The sequence below is a fragment of the Amblyomma americanum genome, chromosome 5 (genome assembly GCF_052857255.1).
Source record: "Amblyomma americanum isolate KBUSLIRL-KWMA chromosome 5, ASM5285725v1, whole genome shotgun sequence".
NCBI lineage: Eukaryota > Metazoa > Arthropoda > Arachnida > Ixodida > Ixodidae > Amblyomma > Amblyomma americanum.
The window spans coordinates 197089581-197109143 of record NC_135501.1 but is presented as its reverse complement, the minus strand read 5'-3'; the positions used below and the strand labels follow the sequence as shown (position 1 = coordinate 197109143).

Below are 19563 nucleotides of genomic sequence, written 5' to 3'. Positions count from 1 at the left end.
AGGAATCCCAGTTCATTGAGGTAAACGGCAGGAAACGCTGTTCGCGCCGACAGGCTACACCTACCAGCTCGCCGAGGAGTCAGCTCGCCAAGAAGTCATGCAGGCTAGTATGTCCCATCTCCTGATTCCTATGGCCTCTGAACTTATTAAGCGAAGAATGGCATGGCAGAAGAAGACCAGGACAAGAGTAAGACACACGCATAAGCGCCAACTATCAACTTTATTGCATAGCTGTCCAACCGCTGAATATATTCAGGACAACACACCACGATAAAAATTGACTAGAAGAACGGGGAACACGTGGACACGCAGTACGATACGAGAGTCATTGCGCATGAGCATTGGCATGATGACAATAACTCAGAACTGGACTATAGCACATGGTAAACTCCGAGCTCAAGGACATTTCGCTCTGAAAAGAAGCCGTGAGGCAAGAAATAAAGGCAGTGAAGCAGTGCAGGAGAAATCAAAACTGCTCGCGCTGGCGGACACTGCATGCGCAGAACCGAGGAGATACTGCTGGGATATTTTAATGACCGCGGCGATGTGAAGCAGAAGTGCTGGGCCAGTCAACATTTACTCTGCGCACGTAAAAGAATGGTTGCGTCTGAGGGAAAGTGCAGATTCCGTTTAACCCTATACACTGGCAAAACTCATGGTTAATGCGTCCATACTACCCTGCAACACATGCATTTTTTCAGCACGAAAAAATGCATATGTTGCATTGCTATCTTTAACAGTCTAACGGTATACGAGTGGGTTTGAAGATCACTAGCACATGGGAATATCATAATGTGCGGTTCAGTCGGAGCTTGTATAGCACCCTCGTGAGTTCTAAAGGTAGGAAGTTAGACAAGGGAGACAGTAGCGCAGGATTAATACGGAGGGGGTAGAGTGATTATTTAGCTCTCTTTGTCACTTTGCGTTGTGTACCAGAGTACTTTACTCTCTCTCCCAAGCAAGAGTGCACGCGGCATTTAACTCCGAAGGGAGAGTTAAATTTAGATGGAACGAAGAGTTGTTATGGAGATTATAGCAGCTCGTTTACACTGGCTGCGATTCCTCCATGGCAACAGAGCCATCAGTGGCACACGTCACCAGGGGATGTCGGAAATTACGACCCCATTTCTTGTTAACCCGTGAAAAGATGTACAGGTATACTTGAAGAAGGAAGTGGTACCACATAAGCACTCGTTCATTTCTGCGCAAAGGTTCTACCAGAACGAGCACCTTTCCTCGGGGTTCAAAGGGTCGCCTGGTTTGCACTGATAGGCGTCTGCGAACTCGGGCATATTCTGCAAGGGCACGATGCAACGAGATCGGCTGGGCCAGTAGCTTTGCTCAGGGTGCCGACGAGGGCTCTCTGAGGGTGGCGCACACCACTTGGCGCAGTGCGCCACGAAGAAGAGCTGCTGAGCGGTGAGGAGAATGCCTGGCAACGCCTCTTCCCGCTCTGTGACACTTAGCCTCTGAAACGCAGAGTGCGCCAACAACAGGCCGGTGTAGTCGGCGAATCCTTCAGAGTCTATCCAGTGGTCGGTAGTCCTTGCACGTGAATGCGGTTCCGCCTGCAATCAGAGTGGGGAATCGTCAGGCACTGGCAGATTGTAGTCCCAAAGGGATTCGAAAAACCTCATGAACTTCGGGAATGAAGATGTGCAGTGGACAGAGTAAGCTGTTAACAACGTGTCGATGCAGTGCAATGCCCTTACCAGAAGCACAATGCACACAAATGGACGGTAAAATTAAGGTATCGTAGAGTGGACTGAGCCCGTGCCTGCAGAAGCTGGTTGATTTCTCTCAACACAGCAATAATTGACACAAGAGGTCACAACGCCCACAACGGCACCGAATAATAACACACATAGAGGTTGATTTTTTTTTAACCTTTACGGGGTTTTAATTTAAAAACAGAGAGATACATCGATGTCGTCTGTTTGGCGGGATTGCACAGCAAGCTGGCTATTATGTACGTCATATTGAATAATAGAATAGACATATAAGTAACTCCAATTAAGGAATAAAATTTTTGTTCTTTATTTTAGGGGGCAAGATTACATAGCTCAACTCCTGACCGTCAACATTGAAGGTGAGCCCTGTTTTTAAATTTTCTTAATTAGCGAGCTACTTCGAATAATGAGCGTCAATAATACGCACTGGAAAGCTTACTTGAGTCGGTTTTACCGTATTGCAAAATTTTAAAATGGCGTCGCTGTGTGTGTACTCGCCGCCGAAATCAACTTAAAAAAGACGTACACGACGATCTTCCCCAGCATTACGCGAAATGTTCGTGACCGGAAGGAAACTTTGTAAGTACTTTTGCAGAGTTAAGTCGAAGGCACTGGAAACTACTATGAAACAGCTTCTCTGTTAAATCAAGGTTAAGTGACTCTCGTACGCCATCGGCTCGACCTTCTCTAAGTGTGCATATTGTCAGCGCATGGATGCTTCCCTACAGTGGAGTTGTGCTTGTTCAGTTTAGATGAAGTAGCCCTACCCGCCGCGGTGGCTCAGTGGTTAGGGCGCTCGGCTGCTGATCCGGAGCTCCCGGGTTCGAACCCGACCGCGGCGGCTGCGTTTTTATGGAGGACAAACGCTAAGGCGCCCGTGTGCTGTGCGATGTCAGTGCACGTTAAAGATCCCCAGGTGGTCGAAATTATTCCGGAGCCCTCCACTACGGCACCTCTCTCCTCCTTTCTTCTTTCACTCTCTTCTTTATCCTTTTCCTTACGGCGTGATTCAGGTGTCCAACGATATATGAGTCAGATACTGCGCCATTTCCTTTCGCAAAAAATCAATTAAAAAAGGCCCCCACCCTCCACTTAGTGTTCTTTAATGTGGGCGTCGACTCGGATTGCTCCCTAGCGAGAAACAATAGCTCGGGCGTAGACAGGGAAAGATTAGGGAAGCGTTCGGGACAGGAGCACACCGAGAGAGGCGTACGAGGACGCAGCGTCGAACGGATGTGGCGTTTACGTACCCTCTCGTATGAAGCGCGGAGGCAAAGCACCTTCTCTTCGTACGCCCTCATTGACGCCGTCGGCTTCAGGTTGTCCAGCGGACGTCCCTTCTGGTCAAGTGCGATACCCTTGACGTCGTAAGCGTGCATCATTTCGTGCCCGGCGACCTGGGAACAGGGTTGACGTGGAGGAATTCATGTTTTCGGGAGTTTGTGAAATACCGTATCACCATCATCATCAGCAGCAGCCTGACTACACCGACTGCAGGGCAAATGCCTCTCCCAAGTCTCTCCAATTAACCCTGTCCTTTGCCAGCTGCGCCCACCCTCTGCCTGCAAACTTGTTAATCTCATTCGCGCACTTAACCTCCTGCCGCCTCCTGCTACGCTTGCCTTCTCTTGGAATGCACTCCGTTGCCCTTAAGGACCAGCGGTTATCCTGCCTTCGCATCACATGCCCTGCCCAAGCCAATTTCTTCCTCCTGGTTTCGAATAGGATGTCATTAACCCGTGTTTGTTCCCTCACCCACTCTGCCCGCGAAATACAATATGCATTCAGTTAATTGTTCCACAGTGTTAAGCAGATCAACACGTCAGACAGAAGATACAAGGTATAGAAACAGAAGAGGGAATAATATCCCTATTGTGTTTACTTTCGGTGCAAATATTCACTACTGATGTCTTTCAGAAGCAATAGTTCTGAATAGCAATAATATGGACAGAAACAATATAGAGGACAGATGAACAAGACAGAACATTGTTTTCAAATTGATTTTTCTGCATATACTCTCTGTATACATCAAAAGGAGACTGAGGACAAAGTGAAGTTCCTGAGCTGGATTGCCGCGTTCAAATGGAAAATACGAGACTGTTACTGGAAACAGAGCTTGCATTAAGAAACAAGAATTTAAATACAGGTACCACCATCATCGGCTGGTTTCAAGCCGCCGCGGTGGCTCAGTGGTTATGGCGCTCGGCTGCTGACCCGAAAGACGCGGGTTCGATCCCGGCCGCGGCGGTCGAATTTCGATGGAGGCGAAATTCTAGAGGTCCGTGTACTGTGCGATGTCAGTGCACGTTAAAGAACCCCAGTGGTCGAAATTTCCGGAGCCCTCCACTACAGCGTCCCTCATAGCCTGAGTTGCTTTGGGACGTTAAACCCCAATAAACCAACCAAACCATCGGCTGGTTTCGTAAGTAAACTTGGATGCATAATACCCAGTAATTCTAGACAAAATCATTTTTGAAAGAGAAAGAGTTCATAAACGAATTTTTCTTATATATGTTATGATCTAACTATAACAATCAATATAGTTGCAGATCTCCCGTCGACAGGCTTGCTTTTTTTTGCTGTTACCGTTTTTGGTATCGTCAAAAGCGTTCACCATTGTTTTTGTATGGCTGTTTTAACTGCTCGATGCAAGCGATGGAAATAATTTAAAAGAAAGATTTTGCTACACGTTACGTTACGTTACGTTGCTGCACGTTCAGCTACGTATCATTACGTGGAATATTTCATACGAGTTCCCTGCAATATTCCGATAATCAAAATATTGTGTTTAAGAATGTTGGGCATGGACGAAGTTTTTCAGGCGTAGATGGCAAAGGCTGAGCTACCCCACTATTCAGTTCAAAACTGTGACGAACATCGCGATTTCAATCAAGAGGCGGGAAAGTTTTTGAATACAATTTGTTGGACAATAAATGCATATTTTGCTGCCAGGAAAAAACAACACAATCAATTTTTACTAACAGAGAAAACTCGAACGAATTTTCCTCGATGTTCCTAATTTTTACTCCAAGGAAATGAAATTAAGAATAGTTACATCATTACCAGGAAATCGGGATGAGCGCGTCTAATTCTCTTGGTTGCCGCTACGTGGCGCATTCCTTTGAAAATTCAAAAATAGAGTGTAGACCTATGCCGTCGCGTAATAAACAGAATGAACGAGTGGCTGCACAAAAGAGCGTGGTGGGCCGCTAGGCTTAGCGGCACTGGATGGGCGTTGTCGAGAATTTCTGGCAATGGTATCGTAGGCGTCATATTGACTGGCGTCGAGGCATAATTCATAGATCACACGTAGAAAAGTAAAATACACCAAAATCGGCTTTTGCCTAAGGTAGTCTAGGAGGGAAAACAACATGAAGAAAAACACATAAGCGAAATAGGCAAAATATTACAAATTGAAAGCAAAATAAGCTTCCAAATCAACTTCCCCATTAGACGGTCGACAGGCTACGAAAAACATTTTATCCTCGACTTCCGTAGAGTGTGAACACATTGCGAACAGCGATGAAGAGGCCCCGCCAATTCATCATAGCCACCGCACAGCTTCTTTCTCGAGACGAGATTAGCGCCGATAAAGCCCGTCAGGCGTGTCAAACTCTTTGTTGCCTTCCGTCATTGCTCGGCTTCGGCTCCGATCCGGCAGTGCAACAAAGGCGTGGAGCGCATTGCGTAAGGGACATCATGGATGGACTTCTACGACCAGCGTAACGTCAACCGGAACTACGTCACCGGGAACAGCAACCAATAGAACTGGATGAAATTGACCGCTACAAAATACCGCCCGTGAAGCGTTTGGTATGGTACGTGGACACATGGGGGGCTATGTAGATCACCGTAGTCGAATTATAAGGATTAAGTTAAACCATCTGGGTCTCTTTAACGTCCGCCGACATCGCATAGCATACTGACGTAAACTGACGTTTTTAGTGAGCTGGTATTAGAAGCCTCATCGGGAAAAGAAATGCGTCGTCTGTCATAAAATTCTCTGACGCTGATGGCTAGAGAGCAATGAAGTCACCAGACTGAACGTAACGTTACCAGACCGAAACTGACTGCAATACATTCGTGCCGTCACCTTGAGAACCTACGGGGATACCTCTAACCACCTGCTAGATTACCCGAAGAAGTGTCTAGTTGCGTGCAGACACCTGAAATAGTCCGCAAGCACCACCCTGCACAAATGACACAAAACTCGATGTAACGCCATTAACAGCTTCCAGTGTTATGGCATTCCAAACGCAGTGCAGTTAGATGTCAGTGTGAATTCGCTGTGGAGAGTACCGAACGTAAGACGTCGGGATCATCAGGCGAATGCCAAAGCCATCGAGCCACCGCGGTGGGGTCAGAAGTCTTTCTTGGGAACATAAACCGCAAGTATATCTGAAGCATAGTCATGAAAGACTTAGCAATTGTGCGATGAGTTCTGTTTCCCCACAACTCGTTAGGCTCATTCAGCATTCCTGTCTCTTTTAGGATGGCTGAACATTAGCCGAAACAGGACAGTACCTATAGAGAACCGTACTTTGGGGTTCCCTATGGGGGTTCTCTATAGAGAACCGTACTTTAAGGTTCCCTATGACAGTCCCTATAGGGACTGTCTCTATACGGTACAGAGGCCATCGCTCAGTACTACTATGCTACTGGTAGCACTTCGCTATACCCTCAGTCAAGTCAGTTGCGGACCGGCGACCAGGACAGAAAATTGCCATGCGTACCTGTCCCAGGCCTCCGTAGTTGATTGCAGCCGGGGCTCCCTCGATGTACACAGGCGGCTGCAGGATACCGGCGTACACTTTGATGATGTTCTCTTGGAAACCGTAAAGAGCGTTGGGAGTTGCCGGCCTCAAGATCGCGTTGGCGTGCCTTCTGAAGATGCGAATCGTCAGCAGACGCCGCGATGCCACATACGGTGAGAAGAACTCCGCGTCAACGTCTGGAAAGCGCTCTGCGGCGATGCGGACCAAGAAAAAAAGAATAAATTTGGTTCGCGAATTCCATAATAGACTTCAGCTTGATTTCATGTTTATCATACCAGCATGCGCATCATACCAGCTCATTAATTTACAAATAAAGAGGTTCCTAAAATTTGACAGATGGCTACGATAGTCGTTAATGCGAGGTGTGAGCACATCTCTTCACACGCCACCTGCCACCTCTGGCAGGTGGCGTTACGCTGCTAGCCACCTTCCAGAATCGTCCCGTGGTAGCCACCTTCCATTCTTCTGCTCTTGCCATGGCAGGTGGCGTTTCGCTCTGCTACTGCCAGCGAACACGCCACCTAACAGGTGACTTGTTACGGCATGTAACACGCGTAATAGAGTGACACTCCACCTGACATGTGGCGTGTTATGAAAATAAAGAAGGCGCAAGATGTGCCCTTTGTTTCTCATCATCAAGAGCACGGATATTCTTTTCCTGGCTTTTTTTCGGGAAATTTATCTGTTTTCTTCAGAAAAAAAGTATCGCGAGAGATTGCTCGGAAAGAGCAACTTGTGCCGCAAAATCCCCACCGATATTCCCTAATATGCGGAGTCGCCTTCCGCTAATCCACTATTAGAGACGGTGCTACAAACTGTCTTGAGACTCGTGACGACAGAAAAGATTCGCGGCCGTATGCAGCAAAGACGCCCTGGTGAAATTTCGTGAGACTTTCAGTGGCTTCGCAGTCGATAAGAAAGTAAAGATAACACTGTTCGTTCCGGCGTAAAATCACGTTGCGGAGTGTTGGCGGTGTGAAACTTGAAGAAAAATGATCTTTAAAAAAAAAACGCGCAACACGGGACACAGCGCAGTTCTACAGCGAACTATCCCGGTAAAGGGAGCATGCAGTTGATGCCTCGCTAATCGCGCAGGAAAGCTGAGGCCTGAATAATTCTATCGAACAGATCACCCAACTAACTGAATGGGTCTGTTATTCAGTTGAAAGGCTATTCACTCTACAAATAAGCTGACTGAACCATCGAATAATAAAGTTACTCGAGTAAGGAGTGACCTGAAACAAGCAGTAATTAAGGAAGCGCCACCCGCTCCCTCATATACTCACCGTAGAACTTTTCCACCATGGTCTCGTTGGCGTACTCGTCCGGGTAGGCCGTGAGGAGCGCCATGTCCCGGGCCTTCCACAAAAGTATTGTCTTCACAGGGTCCTCTATCCAAGAGGTGTTGCCGATCTTGTTCACCATGGTGTCCATCACGTTGGTCAGCACACTTCGAGCCGACTCAACCGCATTCCGCGGGACGACTGAAGAAGAAACACGTCCATTGGGAAAGCCAGGGTCACCATCGTGAGGCATGCGTCATTATGCAGCGCGGTAAAGAAAAGCGCGAAGGCTCTTTAGATATGCGCCCCAAGGGGCTTCTAGAGTAGCTTCGGATATATTCTTGCATACGGTATAACGAAGCAAGGTTAGGGGTGCTGGGGTTATCTAACGTGGGCCAAACTATATAAAAATCTGTCCACAGACGAATCGACAGGACACAGCTCTTGAATAAGTTGCCAATTCGTAAACATTTAGGCTGTCATGTGTTGAGATACTGGTCAACCTGTAAAGACTCTATCGGTTCTTTAAAGCGAAAACTAAGCTTCCGCATAATCTCGGCGAAAGTATGGTCTTCACAGGGTAGCTGAGATTCAACTCCCGGGAACATGAAGATTGAAGGTCGCTTAATTACCATTACCCGTTGACAATGTGATAGCATATGATATTTTTACTGAATTCATTCAAACCAATGATGATGATACAAACTTGCCATGTGTACAGCGAAGATATGGCAACCTGTGCTTTAATCTTTATCATCCAAAGTGAATGAAGCTAATGCAGGGATCAGAATTCTTTTCATTGCAGTCCTTTAAGGGATGCAAACACTTTGAAGAAAGTTGAGCAGATGAGTTTGTTCGACGCCACCAAGTCATTTGACGTAGTAACGAATGCAGAGCTCACTACTGCCTCTTTGTTCACACTACGGCTGATATCAGCTCTAGCAGTGCTAGTCCCCATCATCATCATCAGCCTGACTACGCGCATTGCAGGGCAAAGGCCTCTCCCATGTCCCCCCAATTAACCCTGTCCTTTGCCAGCTGCGCCCACGTACCATATGCCCGCAAACTTCTTAATCTTTAATCTAACTTCTTAATCTTCAACTTAATTGTGCTTAGCTTCAACATGTCTCTAGTACAAAACACGTATATGCTGTCACCCAGCTCCCACAAAAGCCTTAAGACGTTGCCGGTATACAGCAAAAGAATACGCACAGGTGTTGAGGTACCGCTGCGTTAGGGCCAACGCCATTACACTTGAGATGATTTCGTAGCAGAAGTCGTATGTGTAGCCTTCGCCACCACCCCATTCCTTCGATGCTTTGGTGAACCAGGTGCCGTGAGCTAAGGGCAGGAGCCGGCGGACTAGGGTCCAACCCAACAGGATCCGTGCGTCGTGACGTGACATTTGTTTGCTATCCATGAGCAGACCGACGACTGCCGGCGCGTTGTCCCAAAGCAGCACGGGGTCCGTAGCATTTAAAATCTTGCTGGTGTACTTTTGGACCACCCACACCCATTGGTCTGAAAGAGGCGAGCGAAAAGAGGGCTTTCTTTACTGAATATCTCTCCGCATTTAACGGCCATCGAGTCCCACCGGATAGGTACCATTTATCGATTAACATTTCATTTCATTTTGGCTTCACTTGATCGACTGCCATTATTCGCTGCTCCAGCCCTTACAAAAATGTTCTATAGAGAGGCTATAGATTTCTCATAGACTCTGTTGCCTTGCCGTAGACATTTCTTTTCGTCTATTCACAGTCTATAGACGAAAGTCTAGTTAAAGTGTATGGCCATAAATCTATAGATTCTCTATAGACTATCATTAGGATTTGTATTGCCTAAAGACTGTTCTCTAGGGTTCGTCTATAGAGAGTCCACAGACTTTATTGACAGGAGTCTATGGAGAGTCTATAGACTGTCTAAAGGAATTTTTGTAAGGGGAGGACAGCTTACTCTCCTTTTACTTCCATGTGGGCTTGTTTGTGTTTAGAGTGCACTTTGTATTCGTCCGCCACGCTGGCTTTGTGGCAGTGGCGTACAGCTACAGAGGCAAAATTCGCAGGATGCAGTCCCGCTTCACGGCGCGCTTTTTGATCGAGGTGAAGTGGAAATACACACGTGTGCGCTGTTAGGCGTCAATACGCGTTGATGACATAACTAAGTGGTTAGAATAAGTCAGGAGCCCCCCTACGCACCGTCTATAGACTCAGACGCTGTAAGAAATTATGCACAAAAAGTATTACTCTATTACTGTGTGATTTGGTATTATTCGCCCGCATTTAATTATCATTGCTTTGGTGGGCAGGATCATGATATTGCGATTCATAGAGATCCGAGTAAAAAAGAGCTACCGAGCACTTAAAAATACGAAAAAAAATGGTTTGTAATAATGACTATATTTCTGTTTTGTAGTACTTGTGTTATTCTGCAGTTTTTTCTTTTCGTAATATTTTTCTATATACATTAAAGAAAATCTCTTGCGACGACAGAAAATTTTGTTTCTTTAATTGGGATATACGTAAGAAAATGTACAAAAATTTAGAAATCTACGTTGTTTCTAAAAATGTTTTGTTCCGACGAAGCGAAGAATTTTAACGAAATGAATATCGACCTACCCCAGCCTGTATACTGTGAAATCAAAGAGCAAGGCGCACATATAGACGGCGCCAACAAACCTTTTGAAATTGAGCCTTCCGTGAGAGTTCCAAGCATTTCCACAGTCGTTCGTGTCAGCGCGAATATTTTTTTCAGCCGGAGGTCGTATAGGAATTTCCGCACTGCAGCGAAGGAAAACGTGAAACTGCAAAATTACTTCACACTTTTACGAAGTGCGGGGCAATTCATAGCCGCAGCAACGCCACCTCGCTTTCAATTATAGTACCATCAGTTGTTTAGAAGTGGAGATCTTTGGTCGACGCGATGTGGCGCTGCTTATTGAGAGTGAAGGCTTACGTCATAGCAAGAGCTTCTAGCTGTTAAAGACCACTTATAAAGGGTTGCCTCAGGAAGAAAAGGAAACAAAAATGACCGAGTGTCTATGCTATGCTGCGCGCCACGTTCAAATGAGCGAAAGTTGTTTCTGTGCTGCTGCCAGGCAGTGACGCTTCCTGGACCGAGCCACTATGGCAGACATAGTTTGCAGAACACCAAGATATGATAGGGCGCATTTCACGTGTAGTCTATTAACCAAAATAATTTGTAGCCGTCTTGGAATTCTTTACATAAGCAAATAACCACATTAACTGCTTTGGGAGGGTTTCAAACACATTTATTCCTATCTTTTGTGCGTCTAGGGTTCGATCCTGGCCTCGGCGGTCGAATTTCGTGGAGGCGAAAGTCTAGAGGCCCGTGTACTGTGCGATGTCAGTGCACGTTAAAGAACCCCAGGTGGGCTAAATTTCCGGAGCCCTTCACTAAGGCGTCCCTCATAGCCTGAGCAGCTTTGGGACGTTAAACACCCATAAACCATAAACCTTAAACACCCATAAACCATAAACCTTAAACACCCATAAACTATAAACCAAACCAGAACGCAACCCTGCCGGTAGTATCGAGGAATAACATAACGAGAAGTAATAATAAGTAGACAGAATTATTCAAGGCAGCGTCTGTTTTTTTTAATGCCAGCCAGATACGGCTGACCTGAGCGATCAAGGGCTTTTCCTATCTTCCTTCTCTCCTTCGTAGGCTAGCCTTCGTGCCTGCTTCATGACAGTGGGGGAGAGTACCCTCTTTGTGGCTCCCTACGGCAGAACACAGAACTGAAGCAGACGCAAGCGGCCGCACGTAGCTTCAGAGATCTGCGCAGCTGCCGATCCCAGAGTCACACCAGTCACTCCTGGAAATTTTTCCAGTGACTCTTATGGTGAATTCCAATCGCAGGCCCGGAGCGGTCTGCACGCTCTGTGACAGAGCGCCTGAATCCGGCGCAGAGCGCGCGACCGGAAGTTGCGATTGGAGTACACTTGCTCTGGCCAGAGCATGCAGGCCAGAGCATGTAGGGCACCGCTATCGCCGCTGCATAAGAACGTCACGCAAACTTCCGGTCAGATCCGCCGATTTCAGCGGAGCAGTCCCGACTGCTCCACGGAGCAATCTCGGCTCGGCAACCACTCCCTGTCTACGATTGGAAGACGCGATCCGTGGCTCAGATCTGCGTTTGGAATACAGTTGCTCCGAAAAGAGCAGAAAACGTTGCTCCCGAAGTGCTCCAACTCTGCGGTTGGAAGTCACCATTAGTCACTTCACCTGGCTAGCGCCGCGTCGCGGCAACTAACTTAATTGAGGGATCGGAAGAGCTCCCATTGCGAAGCTAGCGATGCGGCTGACTTTGAAAATAAAATACAGAAGGCGCTGGGCGAGCAATAAGAAGACTTAAACGATCATAGCTTGGACGGAAAACTGGAGCTTTTTGGGGGCTCTCGTTCTCAAACATGTATAAAAGCCCAGCTAAATGTAACCTAGCTATTAAAAAGACGATGTGTCCTAGCCCCGTGACACAAACTTAGGGTTATTCAGAGTCGCATGGCCTAGTGTTCAGTATTTTTTCGTTCATCAATTTTAATTAGCTAAGCCTAATTAGCTAGCTTTTTAATTATTGCCTTGTGGAACAAAGTGTCAATGTAAGAGTTGTATATCGTCTCGAAAAACCGTTAGCAGCGCTGTTTCCACCAAGGTACGATTTGCGTAGTTTTATTTATCGACCTTAAAAGAAAGCTATCACGTGACCAGCTGCTGGGTCGCATCTCTGCTCCAATGAGCACTCAAAAGCCCATCGGGGACAGCACTTCAGTAAAAATAGGTTTGCTTCTCTAAGACGCGTCTTGTGACGTTTAAATGGCACCGTTGTCACGTGGACGCTTTCTTTTTATTGTGCCAAGACCCTTTTCCTAAGCACCTCACCCCAGAAGAGCCGAGCACTACGCCGGGGGAAATCTTGTACCCATTAAAAAACTGGTGGGTACCCAGAGGCACTGGGGATCGAACCCAGCACCTTCCGAATGCGAGGCGGATGCTCTACCACAAAGGTTTAAGGCCGGTAAAAAAACTACGTTAACGGTATTTGGTGCAAACGTACCAGTCAGCTGTTTTTCAAATTGATCTACAATTTTTCTTTTTAATCTGTTCCTCAAGGTGTTAATTAGAAAGTTAGCTAATTAGGCTTAACCAATGCTTTGACTTTGAAGAACGAAAAAATACTGCAGACAAGGTCACGCGACTCTGAACAACCCACAGTTGGTCTCACGAGGCTAGGGCATTCCATGTTTTTTTTTGAAAGCTTAGTTACACTTAGCTGGGACACCTGGTGTATGAACAGGCTTGGGTTTATGTTTTCTACATTAACGCCAACGCTTAAGTTCACCCTTAAGGTGAAGGTTTCTGAACTTCCATAAATGCTAGACATTTAGAAATTCTTGCAGACATTCTAATACCCCTGTCACACGGGCACTTGTAAGGCCTTAGAAATTAAGGTCCTTTGCCCCAAAGGCGCATGACGCGCATCTACACGGCAAAGCGTCGAGACCTTTGCGATAAAGTTCCGTAGCAATAAAGGCGGCCGTCTGCGGCCTTAAAGTTGCTTAAAGGAGCAACCCAGACGGCAGCGCCAGCTAGCGAGCTCAAAGAATAAAAAATTGAGGCAATTTTTAATTTTGAAACCGTAAAAAATATCTAATTTATCTTATTCAATGGTTAATTTTGCGTTACAGTGCACTTAACCGTAGAGGAGGCTACGACTAAAGACATCCACACTGCTAAGAAAGGACTTGAACGCTTTTCAGCAGCCGCATCGACACACACGTGCTTGCGCATCTCGCTTTGCTGTTTTTTCTTCGTTTGCTCTTTGTTTTGAGTTTGCTTGTGTGCACAAAGACACAAGCAACAAAGCACGCTTCTCGAACACAACGAGGAGCCGAACGGAAAAGTGCGCCTACCGTGGTCGGACCGAGAACGATGAAAAAAAAAAAAGAAACTTTGTTTCAAAATATCCGTTTCTCACCGTCAGAACGCTCGTTTATTATCGTGATAGCTACTTTTTCCAACATAAACGAATGCTCTCTTAGCTTAAGTGCTACCGTCTGCTTTAATTTCATAATGTTACTAGCGCCGCTGCACACACAGCGGTGACTTTTGGCATTCACGAAGGCCGCGTTCTAGCTCCATTGGATTTGCCGTGTAGCAGCGTCGCTGCTCCTTTTCGGTTTTCCTCCTTTAGTGCAATAAGACAACTTTACGGCAAAGGCCGAGAAGAAGTCCCGTGTGACAGGGGTATAAGAGACTCTCGGAAAGTTTCTTCGTTCTTGCGAAATTTATAGTTCCATCTATAAATGAGTGCCTGAGAGTACGTACTGATCAGCTCCGAAGCGATGATGCGTTGGGAGATCCGCGAATCGAGAATGCTCTGGTCGTAATCGCGCAGGTAGTCCAGGTAGAGTCCTTCCAAATCTGTATCGCTTAGCTCTTGGTGTTTTAGCCTCAGCCAGTTCTCGTCCTCGATGTTGATCCGCATCTGCGTCGGGGAGATACTTTTAATTGGAACGTATTCCACATTTTGAACGCGAGAATGGGTTACAAGAGAATGAAAGTGCTTGAATTTTATGGAAGACACTGAATAGTTGTCTAAATCAACTCTCACCTCCTAGCTGCGCCAGCAGTGATTGATTAATGTCAGTGTTACGTATAGACTGAGGTACTGCTGAACTGACTACTGAACTGACTGATTTCGCTTTGAGAGTAGATAACCGTTCGAAACCCTTCTGTTTGCGCTGTCACGTACTAAGCGCTCGATATGACTTGAAACACGTGTGGACTGAACTATGTGAGGTTTCCGCTTTATAGTAAATGAGTGTGCTTTCAGGAAGAGTGTGCAAATCGCGCGGATATTGAATACACCTTGTTCATTGTATCGACGGCTAAATGCATAAATTTCGATTGCTGTCAGGCTGGCATTGCTTTGTGGAACTGAACGCCTTCCACAGCTGGTGTTTCGTAGCGCAATATTGAGCGTTATAGTGAGTTCTACAACCTTTCAAAAAATTCCTGCATGTGCAGATATTCCTCGCTACTAAAGGTGACAGCGCGAGGTTAGTCATATCTAGAAGGTTACCCCTATTATATCATGCAGCCACTATTGTTGAGGCTAGACAAAGCCCGCCATTAGAATGTGCCAACGATTTGCTCATTTAAAGGCCTTAGCATCCATGCTTAGGCGGCTAACGTAGTCCTGTAACTCAAGGAATGAACTGCAGTGAATAATAACATGTCATAAATAGGCGAAGTGCTAATAGGCTTATGGTTAAAAATTAAAGTCATGATAACCAGCACGGTTAAACAACAACAGTTTGAGGTAATAAATTTAGTGAGCGAATATATCAACGTTGTTTAAGTGGTGGCGATCTTAGCTAGAGAACGGTGTGAGGGGTTTTAAGGGCATCGCTGGTACATATTGGACTGTGGCCACATTAATGGCTTCGGAGCTCTTTAGGCGTAGTGTTCATTCTTATCATTCTTTTGATATGCATGTCAACGTTGGCTTCCTCAGAACGGCGGTTACTCCTGGTTTGAATAGCGTGCACCTCAGCAGCTGTTTCCTATGAACTATTACGAGACATCAGTTAGCGGTATTTGCAATCGCAACAAAGAAGAATGTTGCGTACCTCTAAAATGTAATCTTGTATTTCCGGGGGGCTCTTAAACATGCCGAACTTGACAAATATTGGTAAGCCAAATTCGAAGGACAGGCTTGTGACCCGATCCAGGATGTCGAATTCCGGGTCGTAAGGCATGTTAGACAAGTCGAGGCCCAGCCGGGATAGGAAACGCTTTAACGAGGGCACCTGCACAAAGGCAGCACAAAATCCACCGCTAAATGACCCTTATCCGAAGAAACTATGCTCATACTGCGAATGACATGAAGCGGCATTTTAATAGCCCCGCGAGAGATCACGGAATGCGTAGCATTACCTTTCCCACACTTCGAAATTTCCTGTGCTTTGACAGCGGCACGGCAATTCACTTTCCACAGGAAGTGTGAACGAGGCCAACAGTCACCGAAACCAAAGTGCACACGGGAATGTTTATTTTTTTTTATTATAGGGCTAATCAATGCGAGAATAATAATTCTATAAATCTGTCGATTAAGAAAATTACGTATAAAGCAGCAGAAAAACGGGTGAACACTCTCAAGGTTCGCTTACACGCAAAGCATAAATGCCCACGAGAGGCGCATATTGGACAGCCGTCGCCGTAGCTCAGTTGGTAGAGCACCGGACGCGATATTCGGATATCGTGGGTTCGGATCCCACCGGCGGCATGGTTGTTTTTTCTGCTGCTTTATACGTAATTGTCTTTAAGCGACCGATTTATTGAAGTATTACTCTCTGAATGATAAGCCCTATAAATTAAAAAATATAGAAACAATCCTCTGTGCACCTTGGTTTCGGTGAATATTGGCTCCGTTCATACGTTTGTCAAACGAGTCCCTCATTTCTGTTGCATATATGTATATATATATATATATATATATATATATATATATATATATATATATATATATATACATGCATACATACATACATACATACATACATACATAAGAGCGGTAGCTTCGTTGTATACGCAAGGAACACTTCCCTTCGCGTCAGCGACTACACTAGTCATTTCCGCAATAAAGTTTTTTGCCTAAGTGAGAAAACGCTGGTAATTAAGGGTCGCAATTAAAAGGATATACCTCATTGACGACAACCTTCCCCGCAGTAAACAGAGGTCTGTACCTCTGAATACGTCGAGTCAGATCCCAAGCGGGTGCAAGCCCGGAACAAGCCTGCAGCCTTCTCCGTGGCTTTCTGATGGCTTGAGGGGATCACGATGTTGACGAGCATCTCCCTGACTGCTTGCTGCGTGTAGTCGTTGATCTGCGGGGATAATATTTCGGACAGCGCGGACACGTGACTTTGAGGCTTGCGTGAGTTATGTCAGCGAAATAGCCGTGAGTTATACCGATCAGGATGCCTGGGTCCTAAGTGGTAATGCTGTATCTTCTCCATTTTGTTTAAGACATAGTTTACGAAAGTGGCACAATACACGAGATATATACCCGACAATTATGGACAAAATCATTTTTAAGCGGGAAACCGCAATTTTTTGGAAACCGTAAACGGAAAAAAAAGCGGGAAACCATAATGCAAGATTTCACAATAACAATCAAAATATGCGCAGATCACTTGACGGCAGTCGTGAATTTTTTTCTGCTATTGCGGTCTTTGCTATCGTAAAAAGCGATCACCATTGGTTTTCTATGGTAGTCATATATGTTCGATGCGATCGATGGATGCACTTTGAAAGAATAATTTTGCTACATATCACAAGAATGGACCATTGCCTTCATTGTTTCCGTAAAAGTATCTTCTAATTTTCCCATTACCAAAATTTTTATCCGAAATATCTGGACACGATTCTCTGGTGACGTTTGTGAGTCAAAATTAGGACAGGAGATCCAGCGTCAGCTTTCAAGGTGGTCCTTTTGTGTAAGGATGTATGCGTCTTAAAAGTGACACGGAGATTTATGGTGGATTTAATGGGTCATGTCATCCATTATATAGCTTCGAGACTTATTGGTTATGTGATATGACCAACAGAATTTGTTGCATAACCATGGCGGCTCCTAGATCTCGGAGCATCTGGTCATAATATAAGAATACTAGCAAAAAAGTTGGTAAACTATAGAAAGAGAACTCGATTATTTTATATTCGCTTTGTTTTATAATAAATAAAAATTTTAATAGCATTGACTTTTTCACGCGCCGAAAATTATTTCGATAGAAAAAATATTTTTTCACCTATATATGCTAGGGTCTTTAAAAAACCTAACTCGGTAGTCATCCACTTGATAGTTTACGGTACTTGTTGCATGGATTTACAAAATTATTTAGATAGTATTAGAACATCTACACTTCCAGGTTTTGCAGCACACTTACTAGGTGAGTTTTCTTTTAATGCAATTTTTTTGCCAATAGAAACTGATATTATGTTTATTGTTGGAAAGAATTAGCCCTGCGTTCTGTTAGTATTAAAGGAAAATGAAAATTGGTTTCAGGGGAACGGAAATAGCGCAGTATCTGTCTCACATATCGGCGGACACCTGAACCGCGCCTTAAGGGAATGGATAAAGGAGGGACTAAGAGAAGAAAGAAAGAGGTGCCGCAGTGGAGGGCTCCGGAATAATTTCGACCACCTGGGGATCTTTTGCGTGCACTGATATCGCACAGCACACGGGAGCCTTAGCGTTTCGCCTCCATCGAAATGCGGTCGGGTTCGAACTCGGTGGTTAGTATTAGAGGTGTTTCACAATTTTTAAGTTAATGTTCTGGGTTACCAAACTAGTCTGTAACAATAAGAAAGTTTTATTATTTAAAAGAAAATATCAGCTCTGCTTGAGCGCCCTCCGATTTGAAGATTCCTCCGATAATAAAGAATGTTTGAGCATTCAATTAATGATTACTCTATAATTATCTGTGACAAGTGCACTTTCTCGTTATCTAACTAGTTTTCCTCTTGGAATATAAATCAGTTATTTTCAACCTTAGTAACACAACTAACCAATAAATTTGTGTTTTTGCGCAAGGTGGTTGGTACCTTTTATAGTAGGGTCACGTGTGTCTTGCTGTATAGCTTAGGAATAATTACGCTTGTTCCTAAATGCAGACCCGCCAGAATAAACTCACCTTATCAAGGACGCCCTTGCCTCCTTCGAATCTACTGCACACAAAATTGTAGAAATCGTTGCACGGTTCAAAACTCCAGTTGAGGGTAGCGTTTATCATTTGCGCGGCAAGATGACGACCGTCAGGCTTCGGTGCAGTTGTAGTCGCAGGGAAATCTGTATACCATGTGTACGGTAGTTCCGACGTGTCCGGTACTTCCGGGGTCGTCCTGCGAGCACGTACCGTTGGTGGTCTGGTGGTCGTATTTTAAAATTAGATTGCGTTACCATTCCGGTTGGCCACCAGTGATCTTCTCCGTCGTGGACCCTGAGGACACCGAAATAAGAGCGAACCGTAATTCAGACCAAACCGCGGGTGCACGTGACATGCTCATTTTATCTTTGCGGCTACTAGCGAATTACAAGCGCCAAAACATTCATTATAAACGTAAGACTAGATCTTAAGACGTGGACATAGAAAAGAATGAGATAGGACGAGCGCTAAACATCAGAATTTTCCTAACCATGGTAAGTAGCCTCATTGGCGTCTCTCTAGCTGACTGCAAAGTGTAGGCTGCTGCCTCAGAACGCCTTCCACTTTGTCATGTCGATCACTAATGACTTAAGCTCTAGCCTTACGTTTATAATGACTCACAACCAACTATCCCAGATTTCTGCTTTTAAAACATTCGTGCTGTACGCTCGCCATGTTGCGGACCCTATTGGGGACCTTTCGTTACCTGGAATTCAGGCCAGCGGTTTAGTTAATTTTGCTGCCACCTAGTGGCACATGGCAAGTAAATAACAGTTGTATGTTTTTCCTAACAACACAACGAAATAAAGCATAATCGCATACATTTGTTGCGGCCCCTGAAACCGGCCCCAGCTACACATCGACGTCCACTACGTCTAGTGAATGAACAGGTGTCTTAGAAACGTATCTTCGAATTATATACTGTGCGATGTCAGTGCCCGTTAAAGATCCCCAGGTGGTCGAAATTATTCCGGAGCCCTCCACTACGGCACCTCTTTCTTCCTTTCTTCTTTCACTCCCTCCTTTATCACTTCCCTTA

The 19563-nt window shown here is 45.4% G+C and overlaps 1 protein-coding gene across 1 annotated transcript; it reads right to left on the bottom strand.

Moving 5' to 3' along the window:
* Positions 1-348: 348 nt before the first annotated feature.
* On the bottom strand, positions 349-18812 carry LOC144135468 (neprilysin-1-like). The gene is made up of 11 exons (XM_077668127.1): positions 18779-18812; positions 18513-18720; positions 16563-16703; positions 15447-15626; positions 14140-14299; positions 10467-10568; positions 9001-9309; positions 7792-7989; positions 6464-6693; positions 2981-3127; positions 349-1568 (listed from the first exon to the last, which is right to left on the bottom strand). The coding sequence occupies exons 2-11, from the start codon at positions 18609-18611 to the stop codon at positions 1215-1217; spliced, it is 1920 nt and encodes a 639-aa protein (XP_077524253.1). The 5' UTR covers positions 18612-18720; positions 18779-18812; the 3' UTR covers positions 349-1214.
* Between the last annotated feature and the right edge of the window lie 751 nt (positions 18813-19563).